The 20,282-nt window shown below is 50.3% G+C and overlaps 1 protein-coding gene across 2 annotated transcripts in view; it reads right to left on the bottom strand.

Annotated features, from left to right (window-relative positions):
- EPHB2 (EPH receptor B2) overlaps positions 1-20,282 on the bottom strand; it is a 100,373-nt gene that overhangs the window by 11,844 nt on the left and 68,247 nt on the right. For both annotated transcript variants that reach the window (XM_044282421.1, XM_044282422.1), the window contains exons 4-6: positions 6,663-6,818; positions 4,537-4,872; positions 557-681 (exon numbers count right to left, since the gene is read on the bottom strand). In XM_044282421.1, coding sequence (XP_044138356.1) covers positions 557-681; positions 4,537-4,872; positions 6,663-6,818 — 617 coding nt within the window. The remainder of the gene's footprint in view (positions 1-556; positions 682-4,536; positions 4,873-6,662; positions 6,819-20,282) is intronic.

Genomic DNA, 20,282 nt, shown 5'->3' with positions numbered 1-20,282 from the left:
CTGCTGCCAGTGCAATCACTGCCGCAAGTCAAAGTGCTGAGCTGTGTGAGAGTGCGGGTGCCCGGTGACCTCCCATGTGCCCCAGGGAGGGAGGGGCGCATGACCCTGGCGTGTTTATATTCCTCCGGTTACATAATAACCCTGGAGGCGGGTGGATGCCTCGAGTAGCAGTTGGAGGTGTTGATAATCAGGAGGCTGTTATGCATTGCCATTAATGCCTGCTTAACTATGTTTATCATTACTGTGTGTGGGTGACAAGGGGTTAATTATTAACTGCCCACTGGGACGTGAGGAGTTAATCATATAAGAGCTTATTCAGTCCCATGTAAGTAACGCTTAATCCACGTAACGGACTGTGAGCGGAACCCGTCCTGCTCAAGATTTGGTACAATGTATCAGGAGAGACAGTAGCGAAAATCTCTCTCCTGTCCGGATCATTGGCAATTACAATGTATCAGTGTTCAGAACTCTGCTTGTTGTCAGTGAATGGGGGTGTGAGGGCAGAGAGAGCTCTGCTGGCAGCAGAACTAGCACTCGACACATTCGGAGGCCCCACCTTTTCGTAGTACAGCAGCTCATAGTCCAGAATGACCCCATTGGGCTGGTCCGGCTGGGACCACGAGAGTGTGATGCTGTCCACCGCGCGGCTCACTTGGTGCATGATGGAGACGCTGGACGGAGCTGGAAAAGAGCAGAACATAGAAAGGGTTAGCAGTGGAGCTGCCTCGCTCCTGACAGCACGGTATGGGATTACTGGAGCAGAAAGTTCACCTCTCGTGGTGACGGCGCCCCTGACAGCGGACGCCGCTCTGCACTAAGGAGCTGTCAGCTTCGATAGTAACACTTGGCCTATTTGCCAGGTCGAGCAGCGCAGAACCCAGACTCACCATCTCTATGCTGACCAATAACAGGAGTGCTGTAGAGACTACAGCCCCCAGCGGACAACTCAGTGCTTCACCTTCTGGGGGAGAGGGGTGGGGGGCTGGGTAATGCAATAAAAGAACTACAGGTTCTGAAAAAATTGGCAGGCGTGATACCCTCTGACGCTACGGCATGGAATACAGACCCCTCTCATGGCCTACACTAGAAATTCATCCATTTATACTGTCCCAGTCCAGGCTCGTTCTGCTGCCACAAGGGGCGCTGTCAGTGCTACAGCACAGGGGGAGAAAGGGGATTCTCAGGAATTTGCAGTCGGCACTGGATTTAATGGTTAGAGTGCCGATTTATATGACACATGGGTGTCTTTAGGGTAGCGCACTCTCCTTATGTGGTGCCTCGCTAATAGCTAAACATGAAGTATTTCTTGGAAGGGGAAAACCCCCCCATTATTTCTACCTGGTACAGTGCTGCTGGAGCCAGGAGAACATAGTTGGCAAGAGCTTGTGGATCTGAAAGACATGGTCAGTGGTGTCATTATATCCAAAACTTTATGCAGACATTGTGGCAGAGGCACTTATGGGACAGGAGGACATGGTGGCAGGTAGTACTGGAAGCAGGAGTCCTGGGGACAGGAGGAGGACATGGTGTGTGGTGGCACTGGAAACAGGAGCTGAAGGGACTAGAGGAGGATGTTGAGGTGGTCTTGAAGAAAAAAGTTGGGGTGACAGGAGTACTTGGAGGTGGCACTCAAGGCAGGAGTCCTGGAGGTGCTGGGGACAGGAAGAGGTGGTGGCAATGGAGGTATGAGTGCTGGAGACAGGAGGAGGTGGTAGCACTGGAGGCAGGAATTATAAAGACAAGAATGTGGTGGCACTGGAGGTATGAGAGATGGGGACAGGAAGAGGTGGTGGCACTGGAGGTATGAGAGCTGGGGATAGGAGGTGGTGGCACTGGAGGTATGAGAGCTGGGGACAGGAAAAGGTGGTGGCAACTGGAGGTATGAGAGCTGGGGACAGGAAGAGGTGGTGGCAACTGGAGGTATGAGAGCTGGGGATAGGAGGAGGTGGTGGCACTGGAGGTATGAGAGATGGGGACAGGAAGAGGTGGTGGCCCTGGAGGTATGAGAGATGGGGACAGGAAGAGGTGGTGGCACTGGAGGTATGAGAGCTGGGGATAGGAGGTGGTGGCACTGGAGGTATGAGAGCTGGGGACAGGAAAAGGTGGTGGCACTGGAGGTATGAGAGCTGGGGATAGGAGGAGGTGGTGGCACTGGAGGTATGAGAGCTGGGGATAGGAGGAGGTGGCGGCACCGGAGGTATGGGTGTAGGGGACGGAAGGATGTGGTGGCACCGGTGGTTTGAGTCTTGGGGAAGGGAGGATGTGCTGGCACTGCAGGTATGAGAGCTGGGGACAGGAGGAGGTGGTAGTACTGGAGGTATGAGTCTTGGGGACAGGAGGATGTGCTGGCACTTGGAGGAAGGAGTTATGGAGACAGAAGAAAGTGGTGGAATTGGAGGCAGGAGTCCTAGTGACAGGAGGCGGTGGTGGCACTGGAGGCAGTAACTGTGGGATGGCAGGACACAGATGAAGGAGACGTGAAGGAACAGTAGGGATGATACAAGAGCAGATAATGTGTCGATATGGCGGCGGGAAGAAGATCCTTCACTGCCCTGAGTGGATTTACTGTGATCTCATCAGCCTCTTCCCGGGGGTCTCGTCTTTGTTCTTTCTATGTGACGGTAACATGAGGAACTTGCACTGAATCCAGTCTGGAAAATTGGCCTAAATCCCTGGCGCCACGTTCCCGTCCCTGCAGCCCAGAGACTGCTGTCTGCCTCCTGCAGTCAGAGATGGGCATGCTGACTCCTGTGTGAATTCTCTCAAACCAAATCCTGCATGGTGCTCGGTGCCTATCATCCCCCCCCCCCCCCCACCCGGACAACATGCTCTCCCGGGGAACATGACATTTTATTCACAGAAGATCACAGAGCAAGCAGCAGGGAAGCCATTTTCACGTATCCAGCGCTCCATGTGATGCCTGCCTCTGATGATGGAGGATGCTCGGCCATAGCACAGGTGTCACTTTTTCCCTGGAAGATGCAGGGTGGTCAGAGGAGGGATCGTAACCCCAGAGGGGGATGGGAGCAGCCGTTGCTTTCTCAGGTTTCTCCCAAGATCCTCTGTGTCTGGGAATGTAAGCTGGTCACCCTGCTGTCATTGTATCTGGACCCTACAGAAGATGCTGAGAAGATCCCGAGATGTCACCAGCTCTGCACAAACTTTACATCAGAACGTAGGGAGGCGGTTACAGCCCTGGTATGTGAAATGCCAATATCTAAGTCCCCCCCTTCTCTCATTATCAGCAGCAGCTAGGGATGAAGGAGAAGGGACAGCTGCAAGCGACAACATCTCTGCCCCCTCACCCCAAGTATCCGGTTACCGGGGCATTAGGCCAGAGACTCAGGAGGGAATTCTGCTATTTATCAATTACTCTAATACTGGGAAGAGTGGAGAGACTGGCTCACAAGCAGAAGGCAAAGAGCAAGGCGGCGACAGGCGGCTGCTGACAGGTGGGTTCAGGTAAGTCGCTCCCTGCACCCCCAGCCGCCCCATCTCTACCCATTTAATCTATTTTATTGACCAGATAAACGGTCCTCAATGACGTCACACGGTCACATTACTGATCCCGGAGCCGCCACTATATAGAGCTGGGGGGGAGGGCGCTGCAATTAGTGAGTGTGGCTCGCACATTGACCATTATCACTCCCACCATCCCTGTCTCTAGGAGCTCATAGCCTAATCTCTAAATTATTACTCCCATCCACCCCGTTCCGAAAAATCCATAGTCTTATCTCCTAATCTCACACATCTCTGTCCCCTAGGAGCTGACAATCTAATCTCCGCAGCCAGAGTCAGGTTCCCAACGTGGACGACTTAGACCCCGATTCGGCCTCCTACATCTGGGGCACCCATGTTGAGTTCTTCCGCCCCAGTAGCAGAGTACCCCCATGTTCAGTACTCCCTGCGCAGTCTGTGCCACTGCCAAAGATGATGCCGCCCCGTTGTGCACTGCCAGCCGTCCACACGTGGAGATCTCGGCCAAGTCCGAATTCCAGTCACATGATTAGCGCAGGAGATAATGTGCGGGATACGTGATCCCTGGGTGGATTTCTGTATGACAGCTGACCTCATTTCGGAGTAGCAGAGCCGTGTGTGTGTACACAGACCCCTACCAAAGCATCAATTATGAATGTAGCGCATAGCACTGCAGCCAGGCTTCCTGACAACCCCAAGGAGAAGCACCTCCGGGGCATGCAGCGCCCCATGCCTCACTTATGAAAAATTACTGCTGGTAAAATATAAGTGAACAACAAAGGAGGGGGGCGGCTGGGACCCCCCGATATACAGCAAGAAGCCTGTCCGCACCCTGGGCAACAGCAACCTTCCTCTTGCACTTACTCTTTATAGCATACCCCATGGAGGAACTACACCCCTGCACAGCTGTTGCTCTCTGTTATCAGCCATCACAGGCTGGAAAGGGGCTGACTGTAGTGTCAATGGAAGGGGAGAGACCTACCTGACCCCCATGATCACTACTTTGCGTCAGGCATTCCCACCATATCTGCCTCGGAACCTCGGACGATGGACACTCACCTGCCTGGTTAGTGGTGATATTGACAGATGCGAACTGTGGAGAGTAAGGGCTCTGGTCGGTGACTCCGTTCACAGCCTGGATCTCGAACGTGTACTGTGTGTGCGCCAGCAGTTCGCTGATGTAAACGCGAGGTTCTGTAAGGCCCAGCTGGCGGGGGGCAAATTGGACATTGTCTCCGCAGCGTGTACAAGCTCCTCGACCCGACCCGCAGCTCTTACAGATAATGTTGTATACAAGATCCTCGCGGCCTCCTGAGTCCCTAGGTGAAAACCACTCCAACATGAGAGAGGTCTCGTTGACGCTGGAGATGACGTTTTGGGGAGCAGACGGTGTGGCTGAGGGGTAAAAATGTAAAAGAATCAGAAGCAGATACTGAGATACACAAACATATACTCTACAGGAGACAAGACCTTCCTCACCATAAGAGCTTACACTCTACATTAGACAAGACCCTGCCGACCATAGGAACTTACAATGTACAGGGGACAAGACCACGCGCTCACCAAAGGACAGCGATGACGAACCTTTGAGAGACCGACTGCCCAAACTGCAACCCAAAACCCACTTATTTATTGCAAAGCGCCAACACGGCAAAGTAACCTGAAAACTGAAAAATACTGGCCAAGTTAAGCTGTGGGGACGTGCTCAACACAGGCTCCAGTAAAACGAATGCCCCCGTTAACGGCCCCTAGTATTAAAAATGTCCCATTAGTGGCGCCCCATATTAATAATGCACCAGTACTAGCCCCCAGTTTTAATAAGGCCCCTATTAGTGGCACACAGTATTAATAAGGCTTCTATCAGTGGCCTCCAGTAATAATAATGCCCCAGTAGTGGCCCCCAGTATTAATAAAGACCCCCATTAGTGGCCCCAGTATTAATTAATGCCCCATTAGTGGACAGAGTATTAATAAGGACCCCATTAGTGGCCCCCAGTATTATTAATAAGGACCCCATTAGTGGCCCCCAGTATTAATAAGGCTCCATTAGTGGCCCCCAGTATTAATAAGGACCCATTAGTGGCCCCCAGTATTAATAAGGACCCCATTAGTGGCCCCCAGTATTAAAAAGGCTCCATTAGTGGCCCCCAGTAAAATTAATGCCCCCATTAGTGCCTCCCTAGTATTGTTTTTTCTCCATTAATGGCTCCCAGTATCAATAATGCCCCTATTGGAGGCCACAGTATTATTAATGCCCCCTCCCCCACTCTTCTTGTGCAAAAATAAAAAAATAAAAATTAACCTCATCCATGTGATCGCTCTGCAGTGAACACTCGCTGCTGATTGGATGCGCAGGACAGGACCTGTGCTCCAGCATGATGAGGTTTCGCAGGTCCTGCTGCTTCCTGTCAATTCTGCGAAACGTCATCACTCTGGGGCACAGGTCTTGTCCTGCGCATCCAGTGAGCAGCGAGTGTTCACCACGGCGCCATCAAATGGATGAGGCGAGTTTTATTTTTATTTTTTAAACACAAGCAGAAGAGGGGAGCAAAGGCTGTACTAATGAGCGTGTCACAATGGAAGTGCTCATTAGTAATAGTACACAGGTGGCACAGGCGGTGGCACAGGCCCACACAGAGCGCTCCGAGTGCCATAGGTTTGCCACCACTGTCATAAGAGCTTACACTCTACAAGAGAGAGAACCTTGCTGACCATAAGACCTTGCACTCTACAGGACATAGGCCCCCACCATAAGAGCTTGCATTCTAGTTGCAGTTGCAGATGATGGAGTTATGCTCTCGGGCTTCAGTATTGATAGGCTGGGCTCAGGGGGCTGATACTCGGGGCTCGGCTTCTCACTGCAGGAGACTACACATCAAGCACTACATCATTTATTATGTTGAAGACCCAGGTGAACCCTCACTTGCCAGTGGTTGGCGAGACCCAGGGCAACCACGAAAATTAAATCGGATCCCACTTGGTCATTGCCTATGAACCCCAGATGGTCATCTCCCGGAGAGTGTCAGCTCTGCAGGCAGCAGCCGGGTCATTATAGAGGTTTTAGTAAAATATTTTCATTAAGAACTGCACTAAATTAGATTCCGGTGTGTAACACAGCCCCCACCTACCCCCATGTGTCACATTCATAACTGCCCCTTTCTGAACATCATAAACAGGTGACCTACTAGTGCAAGGCATCTGTAGAGGGTCCGAGTCAGCCCTGTAGTAGCCTGTCCGACACACACAGTTAGTGGCGCCTTCGGAGGTGGTCCGGCTGTTAAAGGGACAGTGCATGCAGCTCTCATCTCCTTGGTTGGGTTTGAACATTCCTGAAGAACATCCTAAAATAAGGAAAAAGAACAAAGATCTATAAAGTGAAAAAAAAAAAAAAGAATATAAAGAACCTAGAATCGCACTGTACCAATATTTCCTCAAATCTGTGTTGCTCCTTGCATATGTTCCATTAAAATTACATCGTATTGGCACATGTGTAGTCCTAATCCTGTTCCTCCAGTGTTGGGGCATAATATAGAGCTCCCTGCTCCTCAGGTGTGGGTGTGTGTGTGTGTGTGTGGGGGGGGGGTATAATATTGAGCTCCCTGCTCCTCAGGTGTAGGGGGCATAATATAAAGAGCTCCCTGCTCCTCAGGTGTTGGGGGGGGGGCATAATATTGAGCTCCCTGCTCCTCAGGTGTAGGGGGCATAATATAGAGAGCTTCCTGTTCCTCAGGTGTAGGTGGCATAATATAGAGAGCTCCCTGCTCCTCAGGTGTAGTGGACACAATGAAGAGCTCCCTGCTCCTCAGGTCTGGGGGGACATAATATAGAGCTCCCTGCTCCTCAGGTGTGTGTGGGGGGACACGATGTAGAGCTCTCTGCTCCTCAGGTGTGGGGGATACAATTTAGACCTCCCTGCTCCTCAGGTGTGGGGGGGCATAATATAGAGCTCCCTGCTCTTCAGGTGCGGAGGACACAACATCGAGCTCCTTGCTCCTCAAGTGTGGGGGGCATAATATACAGCTCTTTCCTCCTCAGGTGTTGGGGAGGGGGGGGCACAACGTAGAGCTCCCTGCTCCTCAGCTTGTGAATAAGTTACACTGACAGACTAAATCTGTTGGTGGCAGTAGGGCATGTAGTGTTCGGACCCCAGGATCCATCAAATGTAATGTTAGTGTTTATACACCGAGCATCCAAATCATGGCTGAAACTAGTACAACGCCCCATGTCTTCTCAGCACCTCAGAGGATACGGCCGGGTATTTCCAGAACATTGTCCCTAACGCCCCAACCACAAACAAGATTGGGCGACACCGCCAAAGAACATGATAGAAAATACCAGAAACCTAATGGAGCATATAATCCGGGATCCGTCACAGAATTCACGGCAGAGCAGACACGTGACGCCGATGACAACAACCTTCATCCTGCAGCGATGCTCTGCAGCACAGTCACCCTCCCTTTTACCTCACACCCCACTGACATTTCAGGAACGCCCTGACCAGAGAATAATGGAGAACATTAGTGAGATCTACCATAAAGTCTGGGAAAAATGTTTCATGCCAGCCGCTGAGAGCATGAGGAATCCCAGTACTGTGTGGACACCCCATGTGGTACGGTGATGGTTTACATCCTTGTGAAGGATTCATAAGCCACAAGCTTCCTAAGGTGGTCATACACAAGAGATGATGGTCTCTCCAGAGCCCCTTCCTTTTACTGACACACATGGCTAGGCCGAGCATGCAAGTGTTTGGAATGGGAGGAATCTGCAGTCAGAGACGTCGTCTTATCCTACTGAGAACAAAAGGATTGGGCATGTGGAGGGCAGAAGGCAGGAGAAGAAGCCCCATCACCTCCACAGGGAAGAGATCTTCTGCAGATGGAAGGTACTTTATGGTGCAGCACACACAAGGGGTTTTACCACTATTCCTCTACTGCTATAACAAATTCTCCTCCTCCTGTACTGCACTAAAGTAAACACAACCTGCAGGAGGCAGGCAGCGGGGCACCATAAACCTCAGACCTCATTACAAAGCCTTGTCTTGATTTGCTGATAAGATATTTGTGAAGATTTGCAAGGTACACGTGACTGGGGTATATCCTGCAGCAGGTGGAAGCACGGCCTGTACATTATAATACCCCGGGGAGGAGGACACTTAAAGCCTGTACATTATAATACACCGGGGGAGAAGGACACGTATGGTCTGTACATTATAATACACCGGGGGAGAAGGACACATATGGACTGTAGATTATAATACACCAGGGGAGGACATGTACGGCCTGTAGATTATTATACACCAGGGGATGACATGCAGTGCTCCAGACTAAAAAAAATACCTAGTAGCCATTTTCACGCATGGTTGCTAGGATGAAAGTCTATTCACTGTGTTATTTTCCCTTATAACATGGTTATCAGGGAAAATAATAGCATTCTTTAATACAGAATGCTTAGTAGAAGGTCAATTGAGGGTAAAAAAATAAATAAATAATAACTCGCCTCCTCCAATTGATCGCGTAGCTGCCAGTCTCCTGTTCTTTCTTTAGGACCTGTGGTGACATCACTGTGCTCATCACATGGTATAACACATGATCCATCACCATGGTAATGGACCATGTGATGAGCTCAGTGACATCACCACAGGTCCTTTGACAGGTCCTGAAGAAATAACAGGAGACCGGCAGCTACGCGATCAATTGGAGGAGGTGAGTTAATTGATCGCCACCAATGTTTATTATACTGGGGTGTTGGGAGGGGGGGCGCACTGTGCCACCAATGAAGATAACGGACCTGTTTATACAAATACAGGAGGCGGGTACCGGAATCAAATAGCCGGCACCCGACCTCTATGACAGCGGCAGTTAACCCCTCAGGTACCGCACCTGAAGGGTTAACTGCAGCGGATCGCATCTCCCTGTCATAAGAGGTCAGGTGCCCACCTCCTGTATTTGTATTAACAGGTCAGTTATCTTCATTGGTGGCGCAGTGGCCACAGCCCCTCCCCTCCTCCTCCCGTTTCTCTTCTTATTGGCGGCAGCAGCACAGGGGGGAGGTAGAGACTCCTCCACTGCGCTGCTGAGAAGAACATCGGCGGCGGGGCAGAGAACTATCAGCTCCTGTGCCCGCTGCTGTATTCAACTGCAGAGCTGCGGCGGCGGGTCTAGTCGCAAATGGCGACGAGACTAAAAAGTCTTGTCGCCATTTGTAAATTCTAAGTCGCATTGGCGAATATTTTGGTCGCCATCTGGAGCCCTGACATGTACGGCATGTACATTATCATACACCAGTTGAGAAGGACACGTATGGACTGTAGATTATAATACATGGTGGAGAAGGACACATACACATACAGGTGAAACGCAAAAAATTTGAAAATCGTGCAAAAGTCCATTTATTTCAGTAATGCTAATTAAAAGGAATTGCATTAATGCAGCTTAAAATTAGAATTTTGGGAAAAGGTTCAATATTCTAGGCTCAAAGTGTCACACTCTAGTCAGCTAATTAATCCCTACCCCCTGAGCAAAGGGGACCTAAAAATTGTGACTTTGGGGTTTCATAAGCTATAAGCCATAATCATCCAAATTATAACAAATAAACGCTCGAAATATCTCGCTCTGCATGTAATGAGTCTCATATGTTAGTTTCACCTTTTAAATTGCATTACTGAAATAAAGGAACTTTGCATGATATAAAAAAAATTCGAGTTTCACCTGTAATAAGGAGGACACGTACGGTCTGTAGATTATATCACAGTGACCGGGTCACGTGGACGATCATCTGACTGGCCATCCAGTGTTCGGCGTGTGCTTCCGGTCCTACGTGGGTGGCGTTATATTATGCAGGTGCATATAGATTATATTTTGAATACACACATGAGGACCTACTTATGCTAATTAATTGACGGTCATTGATTGGTGGGTTGAGTGTTTAAATGGAGCACATTTCCAAGGAGAGCCGTACCCCCAAGTTTAGGTGTTGCCGAAACACGCGGCGCAGTGTGCGGTTCTCCTGAGGTGATCTCCACCATCTTAGGAGTATGTTACATCCAGTATGAGGGGTGTCTTTGTGTATAATTGTGTATGCATTGTGATGCGCTAGCATTTACCTGACACATTTGACCATATGTTTACCTTTGGTTAACGGATGTAAAATAGTTGCATCCCTTCCCCTCATATGAAGGTGTATACCGCACTTTAGTCTTGATGTATTTTGTCTCTATTTTAATTATGTCTTATATATATATATATATATAAAGTTTATTATTTATTTGGAGCATTGGTAGACTCAGCCTCTTTGTATAGTTGTATCTCTTCTATGTTGAGTGGGCTTCAAGCTCTCACTCAATTTAATTCTGTGTAACCTGAGTTTACTAATCATTATGATACTCTGAGGGAGGACACGAATGGACTGTATGTTATAATACACCGGGTGAGGAGGACACGAATGGACTGTATGTTATAATACACCGGGTGAGGAGGACACGAATGGACTGTATGTTATAATACACCGGGTGAGGAGGACACGAATGGACTGTATGTTATAATACACCGGGTGAGGAGGACGCGTATGGACTATACACTATAAAACACCGGGGGAGGAGGACACTACGTGCCCAATACCTGCACATTATAACATACCTCCTTCACCACTACAGGGTTTCGTTATGCCCAGACACATCACATGCGCCACTGCCAGGTAACCTGATACACAGGCACGACACATGCGCCACTGCCAGGTAACCTGATACACAGGCACGACACATGCGCCACTGCCAGGTAACCTGATACACAGGCACGACACATGCGCCACTGCCAGGTAACCTGATACACAGGCACGACACATGCGCCACTGCCAGGTAACCTGATACACAGGCACGACACATGCGCCAATGCCAGGTAACCTGATACACAGGCACGACACATGCGCCACTGCCAGGTAACCTGATACACAGGCACGACACATGCGCCACTGCCAGGTAACCCGATACACAGGCACGACACATGCGCCAATGCCAGGTAACCTGATACACAGGCACGACACATGCGCCAATGCCAGGTAACCTGATACACAGGCACGACACATGCGCCACTGCCAGGTAACCTGATACACGCGCCACTGCCAGGTAACCTGATACACAGGCACGACACATGCGCCACTGCCAGGTAACCTGATACACAGGCACGACACATGCGCCACTGCCAGGTAACCTGATACACAGGCACGACACCTGCGCCACTGCCAGGTAACCTGATACACAGGCACGACACATGCGCCACTGCCAGGTAACCTGATACACAGGCACGACACCTGCGCCACTGCCAGGTAACCTGATACACAGGCACGACACATGCGCCACTGCCAGGTAACTTGATACACAGGCACGACACATTCGCCACTGCCAGGTAACCTGATACACAGGCACGACACATTCGCCACTGCCAGGTAACCTGATACACAGGCACGACACATGCGCCACTGCCAGGTAACCTGATACACAGGCACGACACATGCGCCACTGCCAGCTAACCTGATACACAGGCACAACACATGCGCCACTGCCAGGTAACCTGATACACAGGCACGACACATGCGCCACTGCCAGGTAACCTGATACACAGGCACGACACATTCGCCACTGCCAGGTAACCTGATACACAGGCATGACACATGCGCCACTGCCAGGTAACCTGATACACAGGCACGACACATGCGCCACTGCCAGGTAACCTGATACACAGGCACGACACATGCGCCACTGCCAGGTAACCTGATACACAGGCACGACACATGCGCCACTGCCAGGTAACCTGATACACAGGCACGACACATGCGCCACTGCCAGGTAACCTGATACACAGGCACGACACATGAGGGACAATGGTGGGAAGCACATGTGGGGAGGGGGGGCTCGTTCAGTCTGTACCGCCAGATCCATATCGGTAGCAAATTCTAGAAGAATCATAACGCGTAACCAATGAGTGGTGGGAACACAGACTGCAAACACTGCGACATACCCCAGCACGTATTAATCCGGCCACCATGACACCTCCCTGCAGGAGCATCACCCGTCATGGCCGCCCAGCACTGGTTACATCATGTGTTCTCCGCATCGGGAGGGAACGTGCGGTGTTCAGTTTCAAGAACATTCCATACAGTTCTGGGCCAATCAAAGTATTAACCCTTCATTGTCATCTGAAGGTGTCGGCGCAATAGCAGGAATGATAGCGCCCCATTAATTCGGGCCAGGGAGAGGCGTTATCATGTAACGGTCGGCCGTGTGGCTGGCGGCGCCCTCCTTGTCGCACTGCTGTCCAGCTCCCGATGCAGAGAAGTCGATAACTGATGGGAACCAGAAGGAGGACTGCAAAACAAGAGCGCCAACGAGAAACCGAGCGCGGCAATGATACCTGAACGCCGATCACTCCCATCATTTATACACAAGACCAGAGATTACCTACAAGTACGGCGCAGAGCACACCGCAGTCACACACATACAGCGCAGAGCACACCGCAGTCACACACAAGTATACCACAGAGCACACCGCAGTCACACATATACAGTGCAGAGCACACCGCAGTCACACACATAAGGCGCAGAGCACACCGCAGTCACACACATGTATACCACAGTCACATATACAGTGCAGAGCACACCGCAGTCACACACATACAGCGCAGAGCACACCGCAGTCACACACATGTATACCACAGTCACACATATACAGCGCAGAGCACACCGCAGTCACACATATACAGCGCAGATCACACCGCAGTCACACGCATAAGGCGCAGAGCACACCGCAGTCACACGCATACGGCGCAGAGCACACCGCAGTCACACGCATACGGCGCAGAGCACACCGCAGTCACACACATGTATACCACAGAGCACACCGCAGTCACACATATACAGCGCAGAGCACACCGCAGTCACACACATACAGCGCAGAGCACACCGCAGTCACACACATGTATACCACAGTCACACATATAAAGCGCAGAGCACACCGCAGTCACACATATACAGCGCAGATCACACCGCAGTCACACGCATAAGGCGCAGAGCACACCGCAGTCACACGCATACGGCGCAGAGCACACCGCAGTCACATATATACAGCGCACAGCACACCGCAGTCACAAACATGTATACCACAGAGCACATCGCAGTCACATATATACAGAGCAGAGCACACCGCAGTCACATATATACAGAGCAGAGCACACCGCAGTCACATATATACAGAGCAGAGCACACTGCAGTCACACACATAAGGTGCAGAGCACACCGCAGTCACACACATGTATACCACAGTCACACATATACAGCGCAGAGCACACCGCAGTCACACATATACAGCGCAGAGCACACCGCAGTCACACATATACAGCGCAGAGCACACCGCAGTCACACATATACAGCGCAGAGCACACCACAGTCACATATACAGCGCAGAGCACACCACAGTCACATATACAGCGCAGAGCACACTGCAGTCACACACGCGCACACACACACGTGTGTACAAGCAAAAAGCACACCACAGTCAAACAGCACACCGCAGTTAGAGATGTACAGCGCAGAGCACACCACAGTCACACAAATACAGCGCAGAGCACACCACAGTCACACAAATACAGTGCAGAGCACACTGCAGTTAGAGATGTACAGCACAGAGCACACCACAGTCACACAAATACAGCGCAGAGCACACCTCAGTCACACAAATACAGTGCAGAGCACACCGCAGTTAGAGATGTACAGCACAGAGCACACCACAGTCACACACATGTACAGCCAGGGGCGGATTGGCCTTACAGGGAAATCTCCCGGTGGGCTCATGCCCAGGGGGCCGCCTGAGCCCTCCTCATGGCCGTGGAAGTTTTTGGGGCAGTATTTTGCGGTGGACTGTGGTATTTGGCTGTGTTTGGGTGGTATAATGTGCCACAATATGGTATTGCTGGTCCTGCCTTCCATCATTTTGGACCTAATTACAAAACGGGGCCACTTTTAGTATTTTCTTCCAGGGCCCCTGTGTACAGCGCAGAGCACACCACAGTCACACACGTACAGCGCAGAGCACACCGTAGTCACACACGTACAGCGCAGAGCACACCGCAGTCACACACGTACAGCGCAGAGCACACCGCAGTCACACACGTACAGCGCAGAGCACACCGCAGTCACACACGTACAGCGCAGAGCACACCGAAGTCACACACGTACAGCGCAGAGCACACCGCAGTCACACACGTACAGCGCAGAGCACACCGCAGTCACACACATACAGCGCAGAGCACACCGCAGTCACACACATACAGCGCAGAGCACACCGCAGTCACACACGTACAGCGCAGAGCAAACCGCAGTCACACACGTACAGCGCAGAGCACACCGCAGTCACACACGTACAGCGCAGAGCACACCGCAGTCACACACGTACAGCGCAGAGCACACCGCAGTCACACACGTACAGCGCAGAGCACACTCGGGTCCACAGATTTTCCAGCACAAATCAAACTCCAGGAGATTCCTTTCATTGTAGCTCAGCCGCCCCTCCCCCATCACACTGTTAACCCTTTCAGCACTGCAGAACCTTTTCAATTACACTATTAACTCTTTAAATGTTGACCCACCTCCCCCAACAGGCTGTTAACCCTACCAGCGCTGCAGCCCCTTTTCCAGTTATGCTATTAACCCTTCCTGTGCTGCAGCCCTCGTCCTAAATTCCTCCACACAGTAGAGGAGCCTGCGGAGCGCACCTGGAGCCGAGCCTCAGACGGAGGATCCAGAAGGCGAGGAACACTGCGAAAAAAGAGGGAAAGACGCCGAACCGAGTGATGGAGGGGGCCGAGGCGAATATCAGGGCAGTCAGAATGTCAGGGCCACTGTATATATTCTGCCCCAATACACAGCCATACTATACACCTCTGACCCCGTAAACCCGCAGCACACACATCTAACCCCCACCATACACCGCAGTATACACATCCGACCACAAGATACACCCGCAGCACACACATCCGACCACAACATACACCCGCAGCACACACATCTGACCCCACAATACACCCGCAGCACACACATCTAACCCCACAATACACCCGCAGCACACACATCTAACCCCCACCATACACCGCAGTATACACATCCGACCACAAGATACACCCGCAGCACACACATCTGACCCCACAATACACCCGCAGCACACACATCTGACCCCACAATACACCCGCAGCACACACATCTGACCCCACAATACACCCGCAGCACACACATCTGACCCCACAATACACCCGCAGCACACACATCTAACCCCACATACAGCAACGGCTGGTGCAAGGATTTTTTGCCACCCTAGGCAAAAGCTAATTTTGCCACCCCTTGACCACGCCCTTTGACACGCCCCCACAGACCCCCCATCAGACCTCAGATCAGCCCAAAGACCCCCACTCAGCCCCCTTCAGACCTCAGATAAGCCAAAGACCCCCACTCAGCCCCCAATGCCCCCCATCAAAATTTAAATCATTGCGGCAGGCAGAACTAACTACATACTACAATACTTACCTAGAACGCTGCGTCTTCCCGCCGGCGCTGCACTGTCACCTGACAGCGTGCAGCGTCAGGTCATAGTGTGCGCACTACGTCCTGACGCTGCACACGCTCAGGAGGATAGTGCAGCGCTGGGGCCACCGCCACCTGGGAGCTGAGACAGTGCAAGTTTAAAGGGGCAGGGCTGGCTGCGCAGGCGTGTTGGGTCCGGACCGGGATCACCCCATCAGACATGTCACCCGATGCGGCCCGCACCCGCCTCACAACACCACTGCTAATAGCAGTCTGCTACTGTGACTTCTATTGCAGCCAGACTCCAGGGCGCCGGCGCCCCCAGCAAGATTGCGCTCTACGCGGTGGCCTACTCTGCTTATGAGTGGCGCTGGCCCTGCATACAGCCGCAGCATACACATCTGACCCCACCGTACACCCGAAACATACACATACAGCCCCAGTGGCGTATGTTCAATGGAGGCAGACCACGCAGCTGCTATGGGGCCCAGCCTTGGACAAAATGCCCCGCCCCCTACTGCCCATAGCAACGAATCAGATTCCACCTCTCATTTTTCAGAGCTCCTTTCGAAAATGGAATCTAATTGGTTGCTATGGGCAACCAAGCCAATTCTACTTTACACCAGTTTTGATAACATTTTGGGTGAGAAGTGACTGTGCTGTCAGTTATAAGTGTTTTGGGTGTGAAGTGAACCCCTCATTTCCAGTGCTGAACCCCCAGTTCTGATGCTGAGTTCTACTCGCTCAGCTCTGCAAAGGAACCTGAACCTTCACCCTCTCAGTCACCGGCACGGTGTAACGCGCCATGCGCTGCTCTGTTGCATCAGGTACAGCAAGTGTCTGTGTATCAGCTTCCTGCACATTGTTTGTCCTTGCTTTACACTGCAGCTTAGTTCAATTAGGGCACTGCTATCACTGCAGCTTGGCTGCATTGTGTATATGAGGTCCTGTCTCCATATGAAATTGGGTCTGCTGTTCTTTATCTCCCTCATGCTTTACACTGCAGCACTGCCTGTTCAATGTTGCTGCTGTGTGCAAGTGGAAGGTCACTACATCAGCCATTGGTTAGTAAACTCTTGACTCCTCCTCCTGAACGGTGCAGGACTCGCTGCAGAAGGAGAAATTGTGGGGAAGTTGCTTGGGGTTTACAAATTTTGCGTTTAATTACGTCTCTGTAACCAAATCAAACTAAAAATGTGAAGCCGAAAATGTGCCGTAAAAAGGTAAAAATCTATGTATTCTCAAAAACTGAAAATCTGCATCCCTTAAATAAACAATATCCATATATCTTAGTTCATTAACATATTAAATGCTCTGGCCATTAAGTGGTTAAAATAATCTGGCCTTCATCCTGGCACAGTATTGTGATGTCACCACATTTGCATAGAATGTTCTAGAACTGGGCCTACAGCCGTGATGTCACTAGATGACATCATAATGATGAATTTTGTGAAGGTGTGACTCCATATTGGATGCACACAACTTCAGAAAGAAGATTGGACGCCATCATGAGGATTCATAGGCGCTATGTTGATCGGCGGCTGCTGGTCAACTCTCTCTCATCCTGCATGGCGATTGGCTCCTTCCTTCTGACCCGATTCAGGAAACCAAATAAAAAATGTAGAACTCTAAGGAGGAATTCCAGCTTCCTGGCCAAGAAATCAACCATCATGACACAGGCCAGAAGCTTCTTCAGGTCAGTTGCCTTAAGACTTAAAAACCACATCATCCGTCATGATAGCTGAGAAGACGCCAACCAATTTTATTGCGGATCCAAAAGTTGCACATGAGAGACCCCAAGGCTTGTCCCTGGGAGAAAAACAACGTGATGAGAGACCATCTGTGGAGCCATTCCTTGTCCAGAAGGCACAACATGCTGAAAAAACACCAAAGAGCTGTAAGCGACGATGTAATAGAAAGACTCGTCAAAAACAAGACACAGCAGTGAAGAATGAAGTCTCTTTAAATTTTGAGACCCTTAAAACTTTGGAGAATTAAATGGCTGAGTCTGCTGAAGACCTTTTGAAGGCATCTTGTGAAGCTTCCAAAGCCAGTCTTAAAAGGAAAGCACCAACCTCCAATGACAGTCAGTCCGGTACATTTCCACCAACCAAAAGAGCTGCGGCAGAAAACACGTCCGCTCCATCTACCAAAGATGTAGGAAGCCCAGAGCTGGGAACACCAAAAGTGGAGATGGCCTATACCAGGAGAGCACAGAACAACTTGTCGCCAGAGCACTTATCCATCCTGAAGAGCAGCGGCCAGGAAGGCATGTTGGACGATGACATCGTTAACAAGGCCCAGGATCTCCTGCAGAATCAGTTTGGGGATTTTGATGGCCTCCAGCCCACCGCTGCTATTCTCTTTCCAGGGTACAGTGTGCTAAAGAAGGCTGTACAAATCCACTATGACGAGGACAGGGTGCAATGGATGACCACCTGCTTCAAAAATTTAGAGATCCTAGTGGCTGACAGCATCAAGACCAGCAATTTGCCTCTATCTGTTTGCAAGCAGATTAATAACGTCTACAGTGTAGTGGTCCATGAGCCCCTGAAACATCTAAAATTTCTCAATGTGGATCAGCAGAGAAACACCTGTGACTGTGGGGTGTTTGCCATAACATTTGCCTTTGAGTTTCTGGCAGATGACGGTGAACCCACGGCGATCTTCCAGAACAACGTGATGAGAGACCATCTAATATCCTGCCTGCAGAATGGCAGGATCACCACAGGCTTTCCCAAAAAGGTCAATTAGTGACTCCATGTCTTTCATGACATGTCAAATCTATGATAGGCCAAGAGATCGCCCTGACCAGAAGCCTGATATTACCGAAACAGACCTGGATCTTCTACGTCACCAAAGCTGCAGTCTTTACCCAACCCCACCGCTGACCCATGGTACAGGTCTAGAACCCACAGACTTGTTGGCATTGGTAATTAACCAGTGACTTTTCTAAGTCTGATCATCTTCATGTACGGATCGTAATAAAGTCTTCTCATGTGATAATATGGAAACATAGAATGTGTCGGCAGATAAGAACCATTTGGCCCATCTAGTCTGCCCAATATACTGAATACTATGAATAGTCCCTGGCCCTATCTTATATGAAGGATGGCCTTATGCCTATCCCATGCATGCTTAAACTCCTTCACTGTATTTGCAGCTACCACTTCTGCAGGAAGGCTATTCCATGCATCCACTACTCTCTCAGTAAAGTAATACTTCCTGATATTACTTTTAAACCTTTGCCCCTCTAATTTAAAACGATGTCCTCTTGTAGCAGTTTTTCTTCTTTTAAATATTCTCTCCTCTTTTACCTTGTTGATTCCCTTTATGTATTTAAACGTTTCTATCAGATCCCCTCTGTCTCGTCTTTCTTCCAAGCTCCAATATATGTATGTGGAGTAAGTATCTAGACAACCACCAAAGGTTCGGGGTAATGACACCCCACAAACATTGGCGTTTTAGCCTATGGGCCCCATAACTTTGCTGTAATGAGGGGTGTATCCTAATTTATCATTTTAACTCGGTCCTAGAGACCTGATTATCAGGCAGTTGTGTCCTGGGAAAATGTGTTGGACTATCAGATGATAGAAGACCACGAGAAGACCTTGTATCTTCATTGGGTATATTGATGATTTGTGATTTTTCTGCTTCTTGATATTCATGATGTTTTCTGTATAATTTGGACACAGCGGTATCCACTGGTCACCACTGGAAATAAAAGCAGCCTGCGTGGTTGTCTGCATGTGTGTGCTTTGCTCCCCTTCTCCTGGTTCCTCCTCTGTCTGGTAGTGGAGGGGTAACCACCTTGCTGGATGTGGTCACCAGGTGCTTCTTTTACCTGTGGCTTAAAGGGAACCTGTCACCGGGATTTTCTGAATAGCGCTAAGGACATGGGTTGATAGATGGTCGCTAGCACATCCGCAGTACCCAGTCCCCATAGCTCTGTGTGCTTTTATTGTGTAAAAAAAAACGATTTGATACATATGCAAATTTACCTGAGATGAGTCCTGTATGTGAGAAGAGTCAGGGACAGGACTCATCTCAGGTTAATTTGCATATGTATCAAATCGTTTTTTTTACACAATAAAAGCACACAGAGCTATGGGGACTGGGTATTGCGGATGTGCTAGCGGCCATCTAGCAGCCCATGTCCTCAGCTCTATGCACAAAATCCCGGTGACAGGTTCCCTTTAAGGCCAGGAGTCAGTTGTACTCCAGCCTTGGTGTGTGCTGGAGT

This window comes from Bufo gargarizans, chromosome 2 (genome assembly GCF_014858855.1).
Source record: "Bufo gargarizans isolate SCDJY-AF-19 chromosome 2, ASM1485885v1, whole genome shotgun sequence".
Taxonomy (NCBI): Eukaryota; Metazoa; Chordata; class Amphibia; order Anura; family Bufonidae; genus Bufo; species Bufo gargarizans.
The sequence above is the reverse complement of the archived record's forward strand: the minus strand, read 5'-3'. Positions and strand labels throughout refer to the sequence as shown.